General features: G+C 37.5%; 1 protein-coding gene across 2 annotated transcripts in view; it reads right to left on the bottom strand.

Annotated features, from left to right (window-relative positions):
• LOC130904892 (peripheral myelin protein 22-like) overlaps positions 1-26,746 on the bottom strand; it is a 39,401-nt gene that overhangs the window by 7,248 nt on the left and 5,407 nt on the right. The window contains exons 1-3 of one of the 2 annotated variants that reach the window (XM_057817989.1): positions 11,743-11,901; positions 11,082-11,171; positions 1,079-1,172 (exon numbers count right to left, since the gene is read on the bottom strand). In XM_057817989.1, coding sequence (XP_057673972.1) covers positions 1,079-1,172; positions 11,082-11,159 — 172 coding nt within the window. In that variant the 5' untranslated portion in view covers positions 11,160-11,171; positions 11,743-11,901. Of the gene's footprint in view, positions 1-1,078; positions 1,173-11,081; positions 11,172-11,742; positions 11,902-26,746 lie in introns of those variants that run through there. The other variant, XM_057817990.1, reaches the window with a different exon arrangement.

The raw sequence follows: 26,746 nt of genomic DNA, 5'->3' as shown, positions 1-26,746 counted from the left end.
AAATAGAAATAAAGCAAAAACTACTACTACTAATAATGATTGAAATCAGCAATGGAGATAAGCACAAGAGGAATAGAAGGCAGGTAGATTGAAATATATAGACAGTTATGGATAAGCAGTGCTAAACAAAAGCGTTTTTAGCCCTGATTTAAAGGAGCTAACAGTTTGAGCATACTTCAGACGTTCGGGTAACTTGTTCCAGAGGTGAGGAGCATAATAACTAAATGCTGCCTCACCCTGCTTGGTTCTTGTTCTTGGAACATGCAGAAGACCCGTTCCAGACGACCTTAGGGGTCTAGATGTCTCATAGGAATCTAACAAGTCAAGCATGTATTTTGGTCCAAGGCCATTAAGTGTTTTGTAGACGAGCAGTAGTATTTTATAGTCTATCCTTTGACTCACTGGAAGCCAGTGTAGCGATTTCAAAACCGGTGCAAAGTGGTCCAGCTTCCTTGTATTTGTGAGGACTCTGGCTGCAGCATTCTGTATTAGCTGCAGCTTCCTGACTGATTTTTTATCAAGACCTGTAAATATACCGTTGCAGTAGTCCAATCTGCTGAAAACGAATGCATGCATAAGTTTTTCCATGTCTTGTTGAGTCAGAAGCCCCTTAATTCTGGTTATATTTTTTAGGTGGTAATAAGCGGATTTAGTGACGGACTTTAGATGGCTATCAAATTTTAGGTCTGAGTCAATAATTACGCCAAGGTTTCTGACTTGATTTGTAGCTGTAAGTGACATTGTGCTAAGTTGGCTGCTTATCTTTGACCTTTCCTTTTTTGGCCCAAAAATGATCACCTCTGTTTTCTCCACATTTAACTGGAGAAAATTCTGGCACATCCATTCATTGATTTGATGAATGCATTTACTCAGGGAGACTAAGGGACTATAATCATGTGGGGACCCAGAAATGTACAGTTGTGTGTCATCTGCATAGGCGTGATAGGAGATGTCATACTGTTCCATTATCTGAGCTAACGGAAGCATATAGATGTTAATAAGGATAAAGGAAAAAAGTAGCGGCTTATAGTCCGAAAATTACAGTAGACACTTTATCTTTGCAATTAAAGCGTCAAACCTTCATTGCTGGCCTGAGTGCACTGGTATGAGACGTCAGTGGTCAAGCAGTTGTACCACAGGTCCTTGCTGATGTCGGCACCTACAGTCCAGGCCTATACAACACAACAACATGAAACAGTAAACACACTGCACACATTATTGCACATTATTAACAGAGGTGGGCAATGTTCCCTCTAATTTTTCATGTGTATGAGCAGTTACACAAGCACCCTGAGCACACTGTGGATCACTGTGAGCAACATCAGATGTGTACCCTGTTCAAAACCTTGCACCATAGTAAGTTACATGGCTTATTAAAAGAATCAAATTACAGCAGCAATTTTCTTTTGTTTACTTTTAATATACAGGTAGTCCTAAGGTTATGACGTACCCGACTCACGCATGTCGTTTCCGCTGTTTTATTTATTTATTTATTTATTTATTAAAACATGTAGCAGTGTCTCGTCCGCCACCTCTCAGCATTGATCGTAAGTATAGGATATTATTTGTCATTTAATTTTGTTATTTATTATGTCTAATGAATCTTAAATGGTGGAATTCTACAGTAATTGCCATGCATATCTGGTATTTCATTATACTATGGGTCGGGGTTTGTAAAGCAGCACATGCTGGAAATTATGACAACATTTAGCGCCACACAGTGTTTAAAATGCTGTGAAATTTTTAGAGTCACTTTTTTTTTTTTTTTGCACATTTACAACATTATTTAGCGACTTAAATATTTATTTTAAATAAGAAGTTTTGGACCTGATTGTTTAAATCCAGAACTAAATATTTAATTTAAATCTTAAATTTATATCCTATATCTAGGGGTGCACGATAGCCATTTTTAAAAACTGATATCGATAACTTCCTTCTCATCAAGGTACCGATACGATAACCGATATTACCATAATTTTCGCACTATAAGGCGCACCTGACTATAAGCCGCCACCCACCAAATGTGACACGAAAACGACATTTGTTCACAGATAAGCCGCACCGGACTATAAACCGCAGCTGTCCGCACTGCATTATGGGATATTTAAACCTTAAGATATTAACCGGTAACACTTTATTAGACATCGGCATCATATGACTGTTGGAAGACCACATGAACCACCATGAAGCTTTGAACTAATTGGCTGCAAAGCTTCATTGCTTTAAGAGGCTTCATTCGGCCATCACTCCTCCCTTCTGCCACCTGTTGTCAACACTGCTGTTGTCCAACATGCCTCCTAGCATGCATTGCAGCGTTACAGATGGAAATAAAATTGAAATTCATGTTCTGTGTTAATTATGTATTCAGTCTGTTTCAGTTGTTTCATGAATTGCTAGTGATGGTATTTGGTAACACTTTATTTGACAGTAATGCCATAAGACTGTCATTAGATTATTATCATTATAACATGACACTGTCATGAGCATTAATGAAGGCTTATAACAGATGTCATTTAGTGTTATCCAGCAAATGATCTCAATTTTGAATGGATGTAAAAGATTCCAGGTGGACATAAATGGAGTTAGTCACATAATTTGCCAGATGACACTTAATGACATCTTAATGACATTGATAGTGTCATGTCATAATTATGACTGTCTTATGACAGTCTTATGACGCCACTGTCAAATAAAGTGTTACCAAATACCATAACAAGGAATTAATGAAAGAACTGGAACAGTAACTGAATAAATAATTAGCACAGAACATGAATTTTGATAGTTTTTTTACATCTGTAGCGCTGCAATGCATGCCAGGAGGCATGTGTTGCTTATTAACAAAAAATAATTCAACAGATAAGCCTTACTGGACTATAAGCCGCAGGATTCAAATTGAAGGAAAAAAGTAACGGCTTATAGTCCGAATATTACGGTATGTATAATTTTTCAATGTATATTCACCCAGTTTTTGAACACCTGTAGATAAAAAATACTAGTGGCTGATTCAGCATAGATTTGCCTTTGACCGAACCATAATCTTCATGACGTCATGAACATCATTATAATGAACAAAACAAAGAACAGTTTTGACTTCAATAAAACCATAACACTGTAAGATGCAAACATATGCTAATTGCCATAAAAAGGTTTATAACTCAGTGAAGGAAAAATACGGCCTCTAGAACAATAACCAAACTTTGCATACTGGCAAAACAAGAGTGGAAACAAACGCACACATCCCAATCAGACACCGTGTCATAAATATTATTGATAGGCCCGATAACATGTTGTTATCGGATTCATTGGGATGACATCACAATTCCCATTATCGGACCGATAATTATCGTGCAACTCTACATATATCCTAAATGTTAAATCAGGAAACGGTCGGAACTAAATATTTAGCTTAATATGCAAATTCACATGACTGGAGACCGGAAGTAACAAAATAAAAGCTGGTGGAGCAGCTCAGACTGTCTGTTACGTTGCTTAAAATTTAATAAAACCTACTCAACGGTGGCAGTGTGCTCTTGGACATGGGTCATTGTGATAATAACAATATATAGGTAAAATACATATTTAGGAGAAACTATTTAAAGAGTAGTTTGTGTGCTCCAGCTTTTATTTTGTTACTTCTGGTCTCCAGTCATGTGAATTTGCATATTAAGCTAAATATTTAGTTCCAACCCTTTCCAGATTTAGCATTTAGGATATAGGGTATAAATTTATGATTTAAATTAAATATTTAGTCATTGATTTGAACATTCAGGTCCGTAAAAATGAATATTTAGGTTGCTAAATAATGTTGTAAATGTGAAAAAAAAAAAGTGACTCTAAAAATTTCACACCACGTTTTCAACACTGTGTGGCGCTAAATGTGAGAAAATGTCGTAATTTTCAGCATGTGCTGCTTTACAAACAGCGCCCCATATTATACTACAGTATATGTGCTGTCTGCTTTCCTTTGTTGCACTCAGACTTGTATGATTTCACGCCAGCGCTATTTTGTCAGTTTCGAACGTTGCTTTCACGTTGATTTGTTCAATCAGAGCGGCGTTGTGATGGTTTGTTTTGAAAGTGTTTGCATTTAGTTTTCTTGATTTGAGTGGATACACTGGCCTCTAATGGCAACAGTAAATATGACATAACTCATCTAAAATGGCTGGATCCAGATGCTCCCTGTTAAGACCAACATAAGGTAAGTTTTTGTTTGAGCTAATATGTTTGTTTCTGCATTCTGTATTTAGTTTAGAAGAATATTTAAGCTTTAGTTTGAAGTTACCCAATTGTTCTTTTGTTGCACTTCAATCCTCATTTATTTTTTATAACCATTCAGGTTAAGCCCAGGTATTTTAACTTACGTTTTAAATAGGGGTGTGACAAAATATCGAAAGGGTGACATATCCTGATACTTTTCATCCCGAAAGGTTATTGATACATTCATGCCAACAATTGGAATATCGTTTTAAAAAGGTGTCAATTTAAAAAACAAAACAAAAAAACTATTATTTACGGGGTGTTTACAGGTCACGTTCTGTTCATTTTAGGACATTTACAGTTAGGGTTGGACATCGTTTACATTTCAACGGTTCCGATTCCATTTTTCGATTACGGTTCCAAACGATTCTTGATTTCGATTCTTTTAATAGGCAGGGTCAAAAAAATCACATAATTGATATTAATTTCTTAACTTCTCGATTATTTTTTAAATTATATGAACTTTCAGTTAACTTTGCTATGAATTTCTCACAGAGCTATCTTTAACTTGTATATAATATTAGTCTTTGAACTTGAATATGATGAAGTTTCTTTCCACAGGAGTGCACTTTCACAAAGATGTTTATTTTTCAAAAGCTCACGGAGAAAACATTTACACATAGTCTTTTGCCTATGTTTTGGAGCGTCTTGTGCTGCAAGCATTTATTGTATTGCATCGCTTGTTTTCAGTGGTATTTCTACAAGTTAGTTAAGGGCTGACATCTAGCAGATGGGGCGGGGAGTATTCTGTCCTTTGATCTTATGTTGACTACTTTTTAAGTTTGATTTCGTTCTAAACTGATATATTGTTCATCCGTCCACAAGGTGTCACTGTTGTACCTCCGGACTCTACAGTTTTACTTTGGTTTTGCTATGTGCGCTTGGCTTCCCCTAGTGGTGACTTACGGAAAGCAGCAGGCAAAAAGAACATTACTTTAGTTGGAAAAGAATCCTTTAGGTGTACCGACGCTACCCACCTCCTCTGCACTACACATCATTGGGAACCCTTGATAAAACAAAATCTGAAATGCCCCCAAATCAACAGTAAGTGACTGAAAATAACAGGTAATGTCCTGAAATGGCCCAAAATGACGTCGTTGCCTGGCATTGGATGCTACAAACGGCCATAGAAGTGGGAGGGGCCCATTTGAAGAGGGAGGGGGTTTATTCGCTGCCACCTTCCCAGTTTAAATGGATTGGACGTCTCCTAAATTTACAGCATAAAGATGAAGATAGGTTGTTTTTCTGTTTATTAGTTGTTTTGTAATTATTTCCTGACCCACAGTATGTATCGATAATCTTTTGTATCGTCATACAGTGAGATCATCGTTATCATGAGATTTGTATCGCAAATCGTATTATATCGTGAGGTACCAAAAGGTTCCCAGCCCTATTTGAAATTCTAAATATCCATCTTGCCTCCTCAGGTGTAGTTTTGGCTCAGCAAAGCAAAGGACTCTAAAGCAGGGGTCCCCAAACTTTTTCCTGTGAGGGCCACATAACTTTTCCCTTCTCTGATGAGAGGCCGGGGTCAGTTTGTAACAGAAAAAGTGTGACTATTGTAGGAGTGCCTAAATGTAAAAATTTATTGGTTTTCAGAAAGCCACAATCAAATAACTCTTTCTGGATTCTTCACGAAACATAACTAAATAAAATAAAATAAAAATGATAATAATATAATATAATTAGGGCTGTCAAAATTATTGCGTTAACGGGCGGTAATAAATTTTTTAAATTAATCACGTTAAATTATTTGACACATTTAACGCACATGCCCCGCGCAAACAGATTAAAATGACAGTAAAGTGTCATTTCCACTTGTTACTTGTGTTTTTTGGTGTTTTGTCGCCCTCTGCTTTTATGGGTTTCAGCACCATAATTATTATTGACATCAACAATGGTGTGCTACTAGTTTATTTTTTGATTGAAAATTTTACAAACTTTATTAAAACGAAAACATTGAGAGGGGTTTAAATATAAAATTCCGATAACTTGTACTAACATTGATCTTTTAAGAACTACAAGTCTTTCTATCCATGGATCGCTTTTACAGAATGTTATTAGTGTTAATGCCATCTTGTTGATTGATTGTTATAATAAACAAATACAGTACAGTGGTACCTCTACATACGAATTTAATTCGTTCCAGGACCTTGTTTGTAAGTCGAAATGGTCGTATGTCGAGCAGGATTTTCCCATAGGAATACATTATAATTCCATTAATTCGTTCCAAAGCCTAAAAACATACACTAAATTCTTAATAAATACTGCTGGCACTGTTACAAATGGCAATTAAACATAGAAAAACAAATAAGTTATAAATAAATAATTCAGAATAATATAAGAAGAAGAAGAAGAATTAATAATTATTCCTGAAAATAATGTAACGAATCGGATTCTAATATGGCGGACACTTTTTACTGTCCCTGAACGCACCGCGAAGGTGACGTCTCCAGTGAGATAGGTCGGTGCGGTAGAGATAATACTTTCGTTTTCCTGAGAGCAGTCAACTGCTTAAGACAATGAGCGTTTTGTGTTGGATAAGTTCTTAAATAAATGATAAAAACGTGACAAAGCTGGCGATTTCCTTGGCAATGTTACCACAATAATAATTGTCACCTTAACTTATAAATAGTGGCGAACGGTGGTCATAAGAGGACCATGGAGCTGTATCGTTGAGCCAGTTCAGGGACGCGCACCCCAAGCTCATATTTTTCTATAACTTGCATCTTCATTTCAAAGGTAAGCATCACTTTTTTCCTTGTTTCTCCAACTGTATCAACTTTTTTTGAAAACTGTGTTGATTTCTCACATGAGAAAATCCACCGTGGGTTCGTTTGCAGTGCTGTCATGTCGTCGTATTTCGAGCAACTCGTCGGATGTAGAAACAAATGGCGGCTCAAATTTTACGTCGGATGTCGAAAAGATCGTGTGTCGAAGTGATCGTATGTAGAGGTACCACTGTACTTATGTACAGTATGTTGAATGTATATATCCGTCTTGTCTTATCTTTCCTTTCCAACAATAATTTACAGAAAAATATGGCATATTTTATAGATGGTTTGAATTGCAATTAATTACGGTTAATTAATTTTTAAGCTGTGATTAACTCGATTAAAAATTGTAATCGTTTGACAGCCCTAAATATAATATAATATAATATAATATAATATAATATAATATAATATAATATAATATAATATAATATAATATAATATAATATAATATAATATAATATAATATAATATAATATAATATAATAATAACACTATTAAGTAAATAGATAATAACCAAATAACCCTCTCTGGGTTCTTCACAGAAAAAGCCAGGAAATAAATAACACAAGTAAAAAAAAAAAAAAAAATTTTAATTTTCAGGGGGCCGGACCACATGTGGAGGCGGCCCGCGGGCCATAGTTTGGGGACCCCTGCTCTAAGGTGTTAGTCACATGATTGGTTCGAAAAATAATTTGACTCATTATGAAATACTTTGTAGAATCTTGTACATTTCATTCATTTTTGTTGTTTGTTTTATTGCTTTACAACTTTATAGTCAACGTTTTAACGGCTTGGTCTTTATTTTAAAGGGGAAGTTCAAAATTTTTGACATTGGGTTAATCTTCGAGTTTGCGTGGGTTTAATTAGTCGGTGGAGTTGATTTTAAAAAATTCCATGCAGTTTGTCAGTTATTCGTTATTTTCAGGGCAGTGTTGTTTTTGGTAGCCATTTTAATTTTCATCTTAGTTTTCGTCTTTTGGACGATAATGCTTAATGAGTATTAGTCATATTTTAGTCATTTCAAAATGTGTTTGTCTTTGTCTAGTTTTTGTTGACGAAAACTCGAGACTAATTTCGTCTAGTTTTAATTAGGGCTGTCAAAATTATCGCGTTAACGGGCGGTAATTCATTTTTTTAAATTAATCATGATAAAATATTTGACACGCACATGCCCAAACAGATTAAAATGACAGCACAGAGTCATGTCTACTTGTAACTTGTGTTTTTTGGTGTTTTGTCACCCTCTGCTGGCGCTTGGGTGCGACTGATTTTATGGGTTTCAGCACCATGAACAATGGCGAGCTACAAGTTTATTTTTTGATTGAAAATTTTACAAATTTTATTAAGAGGGGTTTTAGTATAAAAATTCTATAACTCGTACTAACATTTATCTTTTAAGAACTACAAGTCTTTCTATCCATGGATCACTTCAACAGAATGTTAATAATGTTAATGCCATCTTGTTGATTTATTGTTATAAAAAACAAATGCAGTACTTATGTACAGTATGTTGAATGTATATATCCGTCTTGTGTCTTATCTTTCCATTCCAACAATAATTTACAGAAAAATATGGCATATTTTATAGGTGGTTTGAATTACGATTAATAAAGATTAATTAATTTCTAAGCTGTGATTGACTCGATTAAAAATTTTAATCGTTTGACAGTCCTAGTTTTAATCAACGTTAACTCAATATTTTCGTCTGTAAAATTTCAAAGTTTCACTCCCAAAATAAGTAAGAAAAAGTATCCAATAACCATTGGCAGACGAGCAAATATTGTAGTATCTACAAATCTGTCACATGATAATACACACTCAGCAGGAAAACAGTAGGCTACATTATTTTTAATTAGTTATACCCGGCTGTACGCCACGGACTGTATCTAAAAAAAGTTGTCCTAGAGTTTAGGAGGACGCTCGGCGTTAGCAATAACCTAATGCTAACGTGAATGCTATGCTAACGCTAAGAGTTACATTTAGCACTCAGCACGGACCTTTAAAGGCTAAAACAACATTGCATATTCTCTCTTGCCGAGATAAGACGACAAATAATACCGCGTGTGTCTCAAAACAAGCAATGGGGAGACTGGAGAGGTGAGTGGTAAGTTGGCGGTTTGCAGCACGTCACATGAGTGACACAACCAGGCAGGCTAACTGCACATAAAACGTTGTTAACATGCGACGAAACCTGGCGCATTTTCATCTTGTTCTCGTCTTGTCAGACGAAAATTGGCATTTGTGTTTTTCAGTTTTAGTCTCCCAAGATATGTTTTTAGCTCGTTATCGTCTCGTCATCGTCATGCAAAAGTTCGTCGACGAAATATTTTCGTTATAGTCATCGTTGACGAAAACAACACTGTTTCAGGGTTTCGGAGTGGCTAAGTTAGCGCGAGTCAATGGGGCCTACTTAGCATGCCAATTATAAACAATATTAACAGATGTGATATAGACAAATAAATTTAAAATGCAGATCACTGTTTGAAATACCCATGCGGCCAAAACAACGTCATACCAAATTGCCGTAATTCACTTCATTCTGCAGGACTATTTTTTTTAAATGCATAATGCGACCACATTAGTGACCAGTGCTTTTGCCACTCGCGCTCAGTCTGCAGGGGAGTCCCTTTCGTTCCCACAAAAAAATATATAGATATCACTCCGCCCTGTTTGCCTAGACATCCTGTTCCATGTAGAGCTGCTGAATTACAAATGTTGCTGTTCATACTACAATTATTGACATACAATAGTAAGTTTTAATAACTTTATCATGAAAACATACACAACACTATTGATTTCATGGGTATCTATGATTCTCTTGCGTGTATATGTTCTGATTTTTTATTGGTATGCTAAGCAGGCACCATTTACTCGTACTAGCATAGCAACTCCGGAGCCCTAAAACTAACAAATTGCACGGAATTTGTTAAAATCAATTCCACCAACTAACTAAACCTCCGCCAACTCGAATATTAAGCCTTATGTCAAAAATTCTGGGGGTTGGGGGGGCGTATTTGACCTGATCAATAGATTAATCGATTTCTTAAATCATCAATAGCTGCAGACCTAATAGTACAGTATAATTATAACAGTTTATATAGATTTAAAAAATCAGACACTGTAAGCAGTTACTCACAATGTTACTCATGACTTGAGTCTTCTTACCAATAAATACTTTTTTTTTTACTTATACTTGAGTACATTTTTTGGATGACTACTTTTACTTGAGTAATATTATTTAGAAGTAACGCTACTCTTACTTGAGTAGGATTTTTGACTACTCTACCCACCTATGATTATAAGTTAAAACTTCTGTAATATTTAAAAAATTTTTTTTTTTTTTATGTAAGTGCAAACCCACTTAAGTACACATAATGCAGTAAAATATGATGTATAAAATATAGGAGCAAACAAATTGAAAAGAATGTGTACTGTATAAAATACATAGAAAGTGTACATATTTCATATGGTGATATTATATCTAATAGCATAACAATAAAAAAAAATGTATTTAAAAATGAAAATACACCAAAAAAATGACAGAAGAGTGTTTTTTTTTTGTTGTTTTTTTTTTTTAATCCTATTAACACTTTCAGTGCCATTGACGATGATCAATGTCCAATCACATGGCTCTTTTCAACCTTGTGCTGTCAATTTTAAATGAGTTTGTCACTACTAGACGGCCAATCCATTTGAACTAGGAGGGGTGGCAGCTCATTTGTTGCCAGCCAGACCATTGAGCGCCATCAGTGTCAGCCAATGAGATAACTGATTTTCTAAAGTGTGTTTTAAAGAACAGAAACTAAATATTAAACCCTAATAAACAGTGTGTAATATAAGAGCAGCAATTATAATTGTTTTATTATTGTATACAGTATATTGTATTACTGTGATAATATATAATAATAATGTATACACGAATAGAAGAGAAGGAATAGGGTCTAAAAGATTGCAAACAATACAGTGTGTATTGTATCTTTTGAAATAACTCGGGAACAATGTAATGAAATGTAATAGAATTAAAAATTGTTAAATATATAAACTTACACTTGCTGCTGTGGACACAATGAGAAGGATGAGGATGATGAGGTGCAAGATGAGCACTCCAAGTAGGATGAGCAGCATTTTCAAGTATTTCTACCAATAAACAAACAAGAAAAAAAGAGAAACGTGACATTACAACACGTGCACAAAAATAAACGGACATGCACTAGCAGTCTTTCGACGATAGATGGAAACATTTCCTCATTTTTGAAGCTCGACCGCAATGTTTACTTCTCCCAGTTAGTATCCTCTTACATCCCCCACATAAAAAGTGCAAACTACAAGGAAATATCCCAGCTTAAAGTTTTGCTTTCCATCCTTTCTCTATGGTCGAGGTAGGAAAATGTGATCATGTCGTTAAGAAATCAAAAAAGTAGCTTTAAACCATGTGATATCCAAGTTTTCGAGCGGAAAAAAGTGATGGCGCCCGCCAAAGAATCAGCATGGAAATACGACACCGACGTAGATAACTCAAACATTCACTAGATGTATACATAACTATAAAAGATCGCCTTAAATCATCCGTTTGGTGTTTAAAGGTCCTCGAGTTAAAAGTCCTGGAAAGGAAATTCCTGCTGTTTGTGGTAAAGAGACGGAAAATAATAGCAAATCAAAACATGGTCGTAAAACGAGACAAAGCGTCCTAAAAGTAGTCCAAACTTACAAAAAGTCAACGATTCCGTAAAAGGGCAAAAGAGTGGAAAATGCTCGGCTTCTTAGCTCCTCTCGAAGTCGTCCTCCGCGCTCGCTACAATTCCAGATGTGGCTCTCACGCCCCAGTCGGACTTTTTCTGGGCCGCAGAACACCGCCCTGCAGGGGCTTGCACGTCACCACCAAGCCCACTCCACTACTTTTTTTTTTTTTTTTTAAAGAAAAAAAAAAATTCCCGCCCGTGCAACTCATCTGGATAGCACTCAACATGATCTGCGTGTTCCTCCATGTACTCCATTATTGCACTTCCATTAAAAACACATTTACATGAGTCAAACTGTCACATTCCAGTGTTATCAGTCATGCATATTAGGTACACCCCTTTCGAACTTTAAGGAGGGGGAAAGAATCCAATAAATCAGCTCCGGACATCAGTTTAACCTCTTGACATGTAATTAGTTGGGCTGTCAAACGATTAAAATTTTTAATCGAGTTAATCACAGCTTAAAAATTAATTAATCATAATTAATCGCAATTCAAACCATCTATAAAATATGCCATATTTTTCTGTAAATTATTGTTGGAATGGAAAGATAAGACACAAGACGGATATATACATTCAACATACTCTACATACTGTAAGTACTGTATTTGTTTATTATAACAATAAATCAACAAGATGGCATTAACATTAACATTCTGTTAAAGCGATCCATGGATAGAAAGACTTGTAGTTCTTAAAAGATAAATGTTAGTACAAGTTATAGAAATTTTATATTAAAACCTCTCTTAATGTTTTCGTTTTGATCGAATTTGTAAAAATTTCAATAAAAAAATAAACTAGTAGCTCGCCATTTTTGATGTAAATAATTACATTACATTATGGTGCTTAAACCCATAAATTCAGTCGCACCAAAGCGCCAGCAGAGGGAGACAAACACACAAGTAACAAGTGGACATGAAACTGTTCTGTCATTTTAATCTGTTTGAGTGGGGCATGTGCGTTAATTGCGTGAAATATTGATTAATTTTTAAAAAATTTATTACCGCCCGTTAACGCGATAATTTTGACAGCCCTAGTAATTAGGTACCTAAATAAGGTACACTTACAGTAAAATACTGGCAGCTGTAGTTATCAGGATTGTAATGTTTAAAGAAGAAAATGCAATTTCTGGAAAAATTGCGATAGCAGCTTTGCTTTCACGGGTAAACCCCTTGAGCATAGACTTCATAACCTATAGATGCAGTCAGTGTGATGTCACGATGACGTCATCTCGCATAGCAACGGGTTGCCATTTTGAGATGGGGGCACGCACAGGTAAACAGCAGAAGACAAACGTCTGACATTCATATACAGTGTTGTCAGTTTCTGATTCATTTCTTTAGTAACGAGTAATCTAACACGTTCATTTTTCCAAGCCAGTAATCCGATTAAAATTAGTTTCCCTAGTGCCTGTGCGTTACTATTTTGTTTTTGCCTCATAATGTATGTAGAATGACAAATACTGTAGTCATGTACGAAGAGCATTTCTCATCGGCGGGTTTGGGGGGGTCACGTGTATTATGATGCTGTTTGAGGCTGTCTGCCACGGCAGTCAACGACATAGCATTCATAGCTAACAGTGAAAGGCAGGATCTATAACGCAAATGGATGCCTTTGCTCACTGGAAATACAGCCATTACTTCACATTTCTGTCCAGTAAAGATGACAATATCTCCGTGCGTTGCAAACTTTACGCTGGCTGAAAAAGACTGTCGGCCACTAAAAACTCTACATCCAATTCAACAAGGAAGCACTTGGAATTACAGGACAATGCGACAAAACTCGAAACAAAGCCTACAGGTACAAGACAGCCAGCACTTCTACAGTTTGTAACCAGCTTTTATGCACATTTTATTGTCAGTGTTTGTAACCATAGGCGGAGTTTTACTTTTGTGGGGCTGGGGGCAAAGCATGTTGATGACGTTGAGGAAACAAAAGTCAAAAGTTTGGACACACCTAAACATTTTTACGTTTTATATATTTTCACTACTATTGTAAATCCTCTCTGAATACATCAAAACTATGAATGAACATGTAGAATGGCAAAAAAGTGAAATAACTGAAAACAGGTTTTATATTCTACATTCTTCAAAGTATCTACCTTTGAGGTGTCGCCAAACTTTTGGCCAATACTGTATATATACATATATATAAAACTGTTCAAGCTCAGTTGTTGGTTGCGCTTGAAAAAAAAAAATCGCGTTAACGGGCGGTAATTAATTTTTTGAATTAATCACGTTAAAATATTTGACGCAATTAACGCACATGCCCCGCTCAAACAGATTAAAAAGACAATACAGTGTAATCTCCACTTGTTACTTGTGTTTTTTAGAGTTTTGTCGCCCTCTGCTGGTGCATGGGTGCGACCATTGGCATTGTGTAATTATTGACATCTACAGTGGTGGGCTACTAGCAGTGTTGTTAATCTTACTGAAAAAAAGTAATTAATTATAGTTACAAATTACTTCTCCCAAAAAGTAATTGCGTTAGTAACTCAATTACCTGAATGTAAGAGTAATTAGTTACTTGGCAAAGTAATTGGTGATAATTACTTTTTTTTTTTCTCAAAAAAAAAAAACAAAAAAAACATTGGCCACACAGGTTTTTTGTGGAGGTTTTTGGTACAATTGGCCCAAGCCCAATTATTTACCCTAATTTACCCTGAATCAACTGTTAAAAGTTGTTAAAATTGCTCCCATTATTGCATTAGTTCCCTTCTCTCTACTTTTGACATATGAAAGTTTTAAAACTGTTTCATCATTTAAAGATAGATTCAAGTCAAGATTTTGCCGATTTAGAAGTAGATAAAAAGTTACTTAGGTTCGCTAGGAAGGTTCTCTACAACAGAGCCGTCCTAAAAAGCCTACTGCTTTAAGATGGCGGCTGTCTACTAACGCATTTAGTGCCATGTCTGTCATTTTGCATCTAGTTATATCTATATATACAGTACATGTGATATCTACCATGTCTACCATATCTACCATAACAAGCGGGCGTAGTTTGTCGGCTATCGGCTACAACGTGTATTATTGGAGCTACCTAGCATCGCGTTTGCTTGGCGTCACAACTTTCTTGCTTCCTCCCCGCTCCTGCTCTGCTCTGTCGTCTCGGTGAGTCCGTCTCCCTCAGACTTTTCGACCAATATAGTAACGCATAGTAACGCATGCCTTTCCGTCCTCAGTAACGGTAACGGCGTTGCCAAGATGAGAAAAGTAATTAATTAGATTACCCACTACTGAAAAAAATAACGCCGTTATATTGTAACGCCGTTATTAACAACACTGGCTACTAGTTTATTTTTTGATTGAAAATTTTACAAATTTTATTAAAACGAAAACATTCAGAGGGGTTTTAATATAAAATTTCTATAACTTGTACTAACATTTATCTTTTAAGAGCTACAAGTCTTTCTATCCATGGATCGCTTTAACAGAATGGCAATAATGTTAATCCCATCTTGTTGATTTATTGTTATAATAAACAAATACAGTACTTATGGACCATATGTTGAATGTATATATCCGTCTTGTGTCTTATCTTTCGATTCCAACAATAATCTACAGAAAAATATGGCATATTTTATAGATGGTTTGAATTGCGATTAATTACGATTAATTATTTTTTAAGCTGTAATTAACGCGATTAAACATTTTAATCGTTTGACAGCCCTAATATATATAATAATATAGTGTTTAAATTAGGGCTGTCAAAATTATCGCGTTAACGGGCGTTAATTAATTTTTTAAATTAATCACGTTAAAATATTTGACGCAATTAAGGCACAAATACCCTGCTCAAAGAGATTGCAGTGACAGCACAGCGAAACGTGTACTTGTGTTTTTCGGAGTTTTGGCTCCCTCTGCTGGCGCTTGGGTGCGACTGATTTTATAGGCTTCAGCAACAACGGTGGGCTACTAGTTTATTTTTTGATTGAAAATGTTACAAATTTTATTAAAACGAAAACATGAAGAGGGGTTTTAATATAAAATTTCTATAACTTGTACTAACAGTTATCTTTTAAGAACTACAAGTCTTTCTATCCATGGATCGCTTTAACAGAATGTTAATAATGGTAATGCCATCTTGTTGATTTATTGTAATAATAAAGAAATACAGTACTTAAGTTCCGTATGTTGAATGGATATATCCATCTTGTGTCTTATCTTTCCATTCCAACAATAATTTACAGAAAAATAGATGGTTTGAATTGCGATTAATTACGATTAATAAGTTTTTAAGCTGTAATTAACTCGATTAAAAATTTTAATCGTTTGACACCCCTAGTTTAAATGTTAATGTTGTCTGGATGGGCCTGCAAAAAAATTGCCATTTGCATCCCACACACACCGAACGATCGTCTTGATGGGCCTGCGAAAGTGTGGAGGGGCCTGCGGATAATTGTCCCCAAGCAACCCTGTTGGACGGTCCACTCAGGGGGTCCCGTTTGTGCTCACTGCACCCGGGCCCTGTTCGCATTTGTTCCGCTACTGCCGGGAGGGCTGGCAACGCCTTCCAGTCTCTCTCAGTCAAAATGAATTGGACATCCATCACTGTCAATGGCATGTAATGAGTTAATGTAATATAATACGTATAGCTCATTCAGAAAAAATGTTAGTAACACCTAAAGAGTAGAGCTCTCGTGTGTGTTTGGCTTGTGGCGGTGACTCCTCCGCCTTTATCGAGCACATGTCCAGCAGGGAGGCCCTTCAGAGGCCCCTGTGGAATGCCCAGAACGCCTTGTTGCTCCCTCCCCGAAAAGGAGGCAGTGTGCGCCAAAAAAGGTGGAGTTAACCCGGCGCGTCGTTTTTTGGTCACGCCACAAGCTAGTGACACTGTCAATCCTCAGCGCGTTCCGCGCGTTAAGGCCTCATAAGAAAACTACTAAGAACTAAAATAGTCTTTAAAGTCTCGCGAGCGTTCGTGTCTCTCCAATTTGTAACTCTGGCTCATCAGGTGGATTCCTGCGGTGTGTATGTGTAAACAGAGGAGACATGCGAAGCGCTGCCCAGACTCATTTTGGGTTGTCGGGTCGAGACGGTGCCCTGTGACCTGGAGGGGGCATGTTACATGATGTAACAGTGGGTTCCTGCTATGCTTCCAATGCACTGATGCAATACAAAAGACATACAGAGAAGAGGGAAAGAATGCAAAAACAATCGGTGTACAGTGTAACACAGACTGCATTATGCAGGGGTCTCAAAGTCAGTTAATCAGGAGGCCGCTGGTAATAGAATCTGGAATTCCCCAAAAATGGGAATGATGTTGCTAATTTATTTCGGCTAACTTGTTGGTAATAAAACACCTCCATGAATTATCATTAGCTTAAGCCATGTAAAGCTATGAGAGATTTATGAAACAAAAACAAAACAGGCAAAATATCCACGAGGCCACACTTTTTCCAAAATTTATGCATTTATTATTCATTTATAAAATTCAATACCATTTGTTTTTATGGCAACCAGTTCAGGGTGTACCCTACTTCCTCCTGTTTTAAGCTGGGATAGGCTCGAGCAACCCTCGTAAGGATAAGCGGTTCGGAGGATGAATTTGTTGCCCCTGGTGTTAATACTTTGTACAACCCCCTTTTGCCAACAAAACAAAGTCTGGGGACTGAGGTGGCCATGGGAGGAGCTTGATTTTGTGTCTGGTGAACCATTTCTGTGTAGATTTGGCCATATGTTTAGGGTCATTGTCTTGCTGAAAGACCCAGTGACAACCCATCTTCAGCTTTCGGGCAGAGGGCAAAAGATTTTGATTTCAAATGTCCTGGTATTTCAAAGCATTCATGATGCCATGCACCCTAACAAGGTTCCCAGGGCCTTTGGAAGCGAAACAGCCCCACAGCATCACTGACCCACCCCCATACTTCACAATGAGTATGAGGTGCTTTTCAGCATGCGCATCTTTCGTGGCACGCCAGACCCACTGAGAGTGTTTGTTGCCAAAAAGCTCAACCTTGGTCTTACACAAAAATAGAGATGGTCAGATGACCATGGCCAAATCTACACAGAAATGGTTCACCAGACACAAAATCAAGCTCCTCCCATGGCCATCTCAGTCCCCAGACCTTGTTTTGTTGGCAAAAGGGGGTTGTACAAAGTATTAACACCAGGGGTGCTAATAATTGTGACACACATTATTTGATGTCAAATATTTTTTTCTTTATGTGGGATTTTTTCCCCACTGAATGAATGCACTTGTATTAAAGGTTGGATTTTTCTCTTTTTTTCCATTAAGGTCCCATATTATTTGAATTAAAAAAAAAAAATTAGAAGCTAAAAAACACATCTTTTTCAGGGGTGTCAATAATTATTGAGGGCACTGTAGAACTAGATGCAAAATGACAGACACGGGGGCGTTAGCAACATGTACAGTATAGGAACTAGATGCGTTAGTAAACAGCCGCCATCTTAAAGCAGTAGACTTCTTAAGAAGGCTCTGTTGTAGAGAACCTTCCTAGCGAACCTAAGTAACTTTTTATACCCCTAAATAGGCAAAATTTTGACTTGAATCTATCTTTAAATCATGAAACAGTTTTAAAACTTCCACATGTGAAAAGTAGACAGAAGGGAACTAACGCAATAATGGGAGCAATATTAACAACTTTTAACGGTTGATTCAGGGTAAAGGGTAAATTAGGGTAAACAATTGGGCTAGGGCCAATTGTCCCAAAAACCTTTTACACTTCACATAGTGTGACCTAAGTGTGTTTTTTTTTTTGTTTTTTGTTTTTTTTTTTTGAGGGAAAAAAAAAAAACATGAAAATTATCACCAGTTACTTTGCCAAGTAACTAATTACTCTTACATTCATGAATAAGCAATTTGTAACTATAATTAATTACTTTTTTAAAGTAAGATGAACAACACTGTTCCTTACTGTAGTCTGATCTCTTGCCAAAACGTCAGTAGATGGTGGTAATTTCCCATGAAAAAAAGGGTAAACTGCCAACAAAAAAGAAGAAGAACATCTACTCCTTCTCCCGCCCCTACTAGTAGGAGCCACGTCAACACAGGTAGGCGCTGCCACCTAGCGGCCGGAGGGGTTCTCTTCAAATTGGTCCCATGAAAAATCATAAAAAACGGACATTTTCATGAATTTATGAAATCCGGCCGGACGCTCCGGAGGGCACATAATAAAAGGACTTGTCCGGGCAAAAGAAGACGTTTGGTCACCCTAAAATAATGTGCTCTTTTCCTGCGGAGTGTGTTTTATAATCATGAAAATGCTGATGTCCTCATAGACTCCACAGTTATGTGCTCGTCTGTCATGTTCATACGAAATTGTTGGAAACCTTTTATTTATTAATTTATTCATGGACTAAAACTTTTGAAGTTTATAGACGAAAACATTTTGAGAATTGTTGACTAAAACTAGACGAAGTTTTCGTTAAAACTAAAACTGGACAAAGGCGAACACATTTTGAAATGACTAAAATATGACTAAGAATAATACGTTTTTTGTCTAAAAGACCAAGACTAAGACGAAAATTACAAATTTAATACTTGTGTTAATTAAAAAAAAAACCTTGAAGTTGTTACATTTATCATTAAAGCATCCAGAGGGGCATCACAACACAATTAGCCATAATATTCTCAGTCCACAACCGTATAATATATAGTAGGGTTGTTCCAATCCTGTTTTTTTGCTCCCGATCCGATCCCGATCATTTTAGTTTGAGTATCTGCCGATCCCGATATTTCCTGATCCGATTGCTTTTTTATTCGCTCCCGATTCAATTCCACTCATTCCCGATAATTTTTCCCGATCATATACATTTTGGCAATGCATTAAGAAAAAAATGAATAAAACTTCGACGAATATATACATTCACCATACAGTACGTAAGTACTGTATTTGTTATGACAATAAATCCTCAAGATGGCATTTACATTGTTAACATTCTTTCTGTGAGAGGGATCCACGGATAGAAAGACTTGTAATTCTTAAAGGATAAACGTGACTTTATATGTTGTGACTAAATACAGTGCCTTGCAAAAGTATTCGGCCCCCTTGAATCTTGCAACCTTTCGCCACATTTCAGGCTTCAAACATAAAGATATGAAATTTATTCTTTTTTGTCAAGAATCAGCAACAAGTGGGACACAATCGTGAAGTGGAACAACATTTATTGGATAATTTAAACTTTTTTAACAAATAAAAAACTGAAAAGTGGGGCGTGCAATATTATTCGGCCCCTTTACTTTCAGTGCAGCAAACTCACTCCAGAAGTTCAGTGAGGATCTCTGAATGATCCAATGTTGTCCTAAATGACCGATGATGATAAATAGAATCCACCTGTGTGTAATCAAGTCTCCGTATAAATGCACCTGCTCTGTGATAGTCTCAGGGTTCTGTTTAAAGTGCAGAGAGCATTACGAAAACCAAGGAACACACCAGGCAGGTCCGATATACTGTTGTGGAGAAGTTTAAAGCCGGATTTGGATACAAAAAGATTTCCCAAGCTTTAAACATATCAAGGAGCACTGTGCAAGCCATCATATTGAAATGGAAGGAGCATCAGACCACTGCAAATCTACCAAGACCCGGCCGTCCTTCCAAACTTTCTTCTCAAACAAGGAGAAAACTGATCAGAGATGCAGCCAAGAGGCCCATGATCACTCTGGATGAACTGCAGAGATCTACAGCTGAGGTGGGAGAGTCTGTCCATAGGGCAACAATCAGTCGTACACTGCACAAATCTGGCCTTTATGGAAGAATGGCAAGAAGAAAGCCATTTCTCAAAGATATCCATAAAAAGTCTCGTTTAAAGTTTGCCACAAGCCACCTGGGAGACACACCAAACATGTGGAAGAAGGTGCTCTGGTCAGATGAAACAAAAATTGAACTTTTTGGCCACAATGCAAAACGATATGTTTGGCGTAAAAGCAACACAGCTCATCACCCTGAACACATCATCCCCACTGTCAAACATGGTGGTGGCAGCATCATGGTTTGGGCCTGCTTTTCTTCAGCAGGGACAGGGAAGTTAAAATTGACGGGAAGATGGATGCAGCCAAATACAGGAACATTCTGGAAGAAAACCTGTTGGTATCTGCACAAGACCTGAGACTGGGACAGAGATTTATCTTCCAACAGGACAATGATCCAAAACATAAAGCCAAATCTACAATGGAATGGTTCAAAAATAAACGTATCCAGGTCTTAGAATGGCCAAGTCAAAGTCCAGACCTGAATCCAATCGAGAATCTGTGGAAAGAGCTGAAGACTGCTGTTCACAAACACTCTCCATCCAACCTCACTGAGCTCGAGCTGTTTTGCAAGGAAGAATGGGCAAGAATGTCAGTCTCTCGATGTGCAAAACTGATAGAAACATACCCCAAGCGACTTGCAGCTGTAATTGGAGCATAAGGTGGCGCTACAAAGTATTAACGCAAGGGGGCCGAATAATATTGCACGCCCCACTTTTCAGTTTTTTATTTGTTAAAAAAGTTGAAATTATCCAATAAATTTTGTTCCACTTCACAATTGTGTCCCACTTGTTGTTGATTCTTGACAAAAAATTAAAATTTTATATCTTTATGTTTGAAGCCTGAAATGTGGCGAAAGGTTGCAATGCTCAAGGGGGCCGAATACTTTTGCAAGGCACTGTATTGCCATCTAGTGTATTTGTTGAGCTTTCAGTAAATGATACTGTAGCCAATTAACTGTTCTGCCCAAATACATGATGGGAAGTGCAACCATGACCGTGCGTAGTGGCACCAATTGATATATCTTCTCTGCGTTGGAAAGTAACATAGGGTGTTAAGGAAAAGATCAACCACTATCGTTCTTCCCCGCATTGCTTCCCACGATATTTCTAATTGTTGAGAGAGGGATTTTAAGTCTTTAGCCAATTAAAAAGAGGCACCGAAGACCGCCAAAATTCTCTCTACTCATTTTACGCTGCCTGTTAGCTCTATATATAGGTAAAATGGTGCCATTACAGATTGAACGCGACAATGCGTAAGTGGGTCGTGCAGCGCGTGCGTTAATTGCATTAAATATTTTAACGTGATTAATTTTTTAAAAATTAATTACCACCGATTAAGCGATACATTTGATAGCCCTACTTTAAGCCAAAACTAAAGACTCTGGATGAATGTAAGACATTTTGTCTGTAACGTTAAATACAATTAGAAAAAGATTTAATTAAAAAAATATATATATATATTTAAAAAAGGCATGTCCGATATTTTTTTGCCGATTCCGATACTTTGAAAATGACGTGATCAGTCCCGATCGATTGGGACATCTTTAATATATAGGAATCGGTTTGATATCGGTATAGGATTTTTGGAGTTAGACAACATTGGGTTATCGGTTTAAAAAAATCATTATCGGTCAACTCTACTTCCTACACTTCTCACGGCTGTTTTTTTCACTTGGACTGAGAAGGACTGGCATCAATCAAACCATCCCATTGGCACTGAAACACGATCATTAACTATGCAAGATTGACAACATAATTTGCTGCTAAAAAACTATTGTTAATGTCTTCGGTTGCCGTATGAAAAGTCTCGTTTCTCCCCCAACCCCAATGGCTGACAACACAATCGCTCCAAAGCCAAACAAGTCTGGAAGTAACTAAAGTCCAAGTCATTGTGCGGAGAAATCCGAAGCCGACACGCCTTAACTTATTGTGGGATTCGGGCGGACTGTTTAGTCAGTTGAACAAACTGCTTGTTGTATGTCACGCAAAGACGACTTTCTCTTCCTTTCTTATTGAGTGTTTGTGCAAAATTGCTTTCTGTTCCGTTGAAAAGATTACCTCAAGCAAAACAGCTGACCCAAACCAAAGCACGTCAGCGTTATCTGATGAAAGTCCACATTGTATTCTGATAAAAAAGCCGTACCGTGCTATTACTGGAATTTTTAGAAATGTACAGAAAGCTAATGAAAAGGCAATTTGAGTTTGTTCTGGCTGATTTTAACTTGTTAACATCCCATTGACTGCACTCTGGGTTCATGCGAAACCACCGTTAAGTCAACTGTGGGAATCCTGTCAAGTACACGGGTCTGGCGTCATTCCCTCAGGCTGGAGTCTCCACCTGCAGTGGGTCCATATGAGGTTACTGGATGCGGGCCTAGGATAAGATGCGCTGAGGAAGTCTTGAGCTAAACAGCTGGACTGGAGATATTAAGAAATGACAAAACGCCCCAGTTAAGCTATCGATAGTGTCCCAGAGCAGTCACTCATGGGTCATGGACGCCCTTGTCCGAATGGTGTCTAAAGTTGGGACTTGGTTTGCATAGCAGGGCTTAGATTCTTGCTTTTAAGACAGTGTTGTTTTCGTCAACGATAATGATAACGAAAATATTTAGTCAACAAACACTTTTTTCATGATGATGACGAGGCCCTATCAAGCTAAAGATGTGTTTTGGGTGACAAAAACATAACGAGATAAATGCCCGTTTTCGCCTGACGAGACGAGAACTAGACGGAAATGCACAATTCCGTCACATGCTCACAATGTGGGACATTTTTATGTTAGTTAGCCCGCATCATAGAAGTGTCCATTTGTGTCACTCATGTGATGTGCTGCGCTCCCCCACTCACCAGTGCAGTGTATTCTCCAGGTTTGCACACATGGTAAGATTTCTTATCTTGGCCAGAGAGAATATGCAATGTTGCCTTTAAAGGTCTGTGCTGAGTGATCATTACACACTAAATGTAACTCGTAGCATTAGCTTAGCGTTAGCATGAGGCTAATGCTAACGGCAAACGTCCTCTTAAACTCTCGGACAACTCTTTTAGATACAGTTCATGGCGTACAGATGGGTATAATTACCGTATTGGCCCAAAGACGGTGTGTTTTGCATTGAAATAAGACTGAAAAAGAGGGGGTCGTCTTATATTCGCGGTCTAGACGTTATACCCATTCATGACGCTAGATGGCGCCAGATATCCTTGAAGCGATGTTCTGTCATGAAAGATCTCAGCTACTCTCAAGTTTAACCAGTTTGCATTATTTTATTGCAATGTTTTTCCTTACTCAGATTTGTTTCAAGACTACAGTTAGTTAGACTTCACTTTGATGGTTAATGCAGTTATTGCAATTTTGTTGTTTTATTACAATAGATTGGTTTATTTACATTTCAAAAACCAGAAGCTGTTCATTTACAAATGTGATTGCACTTTTAGTTTACATATTTAAATGTTCAGATAATAAGATTTGAATGAGGCAAAATAACATGCTTTTTCTCTCAAATATATTGTTACAATCCTTTGTTTCGGATGTACTGTAATTATTTTCTGTATAAAAATTAAATGGCTGTTCAAAAAGTCTTTTTTTAAACTTGAGTCTTGAAAAAGATATAATAGGGCCGTCATATATTCGGGTTGATACAGTAATTGAAAATGATGTACTATTTTCCTTCTGAGTGTGTATTATCACCAAGTTGGCGTTGTCCTTGAAGACGCTACAATATTTGCTCGTCTGTCAATGTTCTTTCGAAATAGTTGGGGTGTGTGTACGGCGTACTTCCGGGTTCATTTGTGTGTTGATTTTTGTGCAGTCAATTTGTATTGTTTTATATTGGCACTGATATGCTGTTAATCCTAAACTGTAATCCAAAATTCAGAATTTTTGACATTAGGCTTAAACGTCGAGTTAGCGGGGTTTAATGAGTCGGTGGAGTTGATTTCAACTAATTCCATGCAATTTGTCAGTTATTTGTTAGTTTCGGAGTGGCTAAACTGGCGCGAGTCAATTGTGTTTAAAATCAACTCTATCGACTGATTAAACCCCCGCTAACTTGAAGATTAAGCCTTATGTGAAAAATTCTGATCTTCCCCTTTAAATTCAATTATCGTAAAGTAAATTCCATGGATGACAGATTTCTGTTGTCATTCTTATGTTGAGGCAAAGGGAGAAAATTGATAAAAATTAATAGATAAATTACTTTTAAAGTAACTTAGTTATTTTGATAATAAAGTAATCGGTGAAGCATTCTCGTAGGCAACGTCTAACTGTTTGCATTATTCTAACACGCTTAATATAATCAATCAGGGAAAAGTATCTTTTCTCGTATTTACCGATCAACTGTTTGTATTACTCTAGCACACCCACTATAAAATAAAAAACACTTATACCATAGTTTTAGGAAAACAAGCAGAATATTGGGCATAAGAGATACATGACGCCTTCTTATCACGGAAACCCAACGTGTGCGTCATGCAACTTACTGAGCAAGATTGACGCTGACAAGCCCATGTCTGCACCACCATCTCTCGCAATTAGTCCAAACAAGTCAGTCCAAAACAAATGGTGGGACGCCCTGTCCCAACACAAGAAACACCAGAGAACACCCAATATCCAACTGATAACACGACTGATAAAGACTCCTTGAGCCCATTTGACGCTGAGGTGTCAAAATACACAACTGTCATTGCCCTGACAACAGTTACTCCCGAATCCTCCGGTCCAATCCACAAACAGACAATAATCTTAAACAACACCCTTCGTCCTGCCCACGGCCTGCCCAGCAAGAGCCTTCAAAAGACTGAATGTTTAACTAAGCATTGTCATTTTTTTCTCAGGAACCCTATGCTGACTCATGATATGGAGACCCTGAATCATCGCCTGGGTCCCTATGTGCCGTATGATTGCTATTGACTCAGAATAAATTATCAACCGTGTTTCGAAAACTTTTTCCAGCTTTAGAAATAGAGTCAGCACAAGGGGTTAAGACTAAATGAACGCGCGGAGTTTGGCCTTTTGGCCGGGTTTTCGGATTTCTGTCAGCCCGGATCGTTGGAGCTGCGCCAGCGCGGGTCCGGCGGTTCGGCTGGTGTGATTCCTGCAATCTGGCTAAAAGGTCAGATTCCTTCATCAGTAAAGTAACTAGATTACTTTTTTGAGGCGTAATCAGTAATCAGTCATTATATTACTTTTTCAAGTAATCTGTGACAACACTGACTATGGGTGGCAGCCGGGGTTCACCCTGAATTGTTGGAAATCTTTATCTATTTATTTATCTATCTATCAATTTTTGGAGTAATTAACAACAACAAAAAATTCCAGTTTTTGTCAACGTCAACCAAAACTAGACGAAATTAGTCTTGAGTTTTGGTCAGCAAAAACTAGACGAAGACATACACATTTTGACATGACCAAAATCTGACTAAGACTGATAAGTATTATTGTCCAAAAGACTAAGACGAAAATTAAAAGGGTTGCCAAAAACAACACTGGTTAAAGGTTACGAGTAGGTTTTCAAAGTGGTGTAACAAAACGTGCTCCCGCAGCCCAATAAGGTGGCAAAAAAAAAACTCAAGGTTCCGTCACGTTGTAGGGGCAGAACTCTCCTGTTCAGAAAGCACCCCCTGGACTGTGAGCAAGAATTACAGCTTTTGATCCGGTTTCCACCTATGGGAGGATTACTGAGGCTGCAGGACTGAAGTAGACAGTTCAACTGGGCTTTGAATGAAGGCCTAACTGAGCTCCGCTGAACAGCTGGACTGAGCTGTTTGACTTGAGGGAATACAAAGGAATGATGGAACGCCCATTGAGCCAGCATCATTGGTTTCACTGTTAAAAATCCCAAATGTTTAGAAATTCCAGACTGGACTCTCGCTTAAATGCTTAAATTGTGGGGAGAACTGAGTTTTCACCTGTAATGGGCAGGCATTTATTACATTTTGTCAAGAATTTTGGTGTATTTCTGGGTCTTGATCTGCACGAGTTTCCTAATACGGTCCTTTAGGGAATTGAGTAGACAGTTTGGAATTGCCTTAGCAGAACAGCTGGGAATGAGAAAGAATGACGGAACGCCCCGGTGATCCTTCACCTGTGGAAACCCCCTCCAAGGGGAAATTGGGTCACTCACGGGTCATATCGAAACGCTTTGACTTATTTAATGCGTTGGAGGCTAGCAAAGTGTCGCATGCTCTGAGATACGACAGGACAGTCCGAGTCTGAATCCGAGTTAGCTACGAATTCTCCGTGAGGGAATGCGTTAAAATTTGCAAC

The sequence above is a fragment of the Corythoichthys intestinalis genome, chromosome 16, assembly GCF_030265065.1.
Source record: "Corythoichthys intestinalis isolate RoL2023-P3 chromosome 16, ASM3026506v1, whole genome shotgun sequence".
NCBI lineage: Eukaryota > Metazoa > Chordata > Actinopteri > Syngnathiformes > Syngnathidae > Corythoichthys > Corythoichthys intestinalis.
This window is presented reverse-complemented; position numbering and strand designations above follow the sequence as displayed.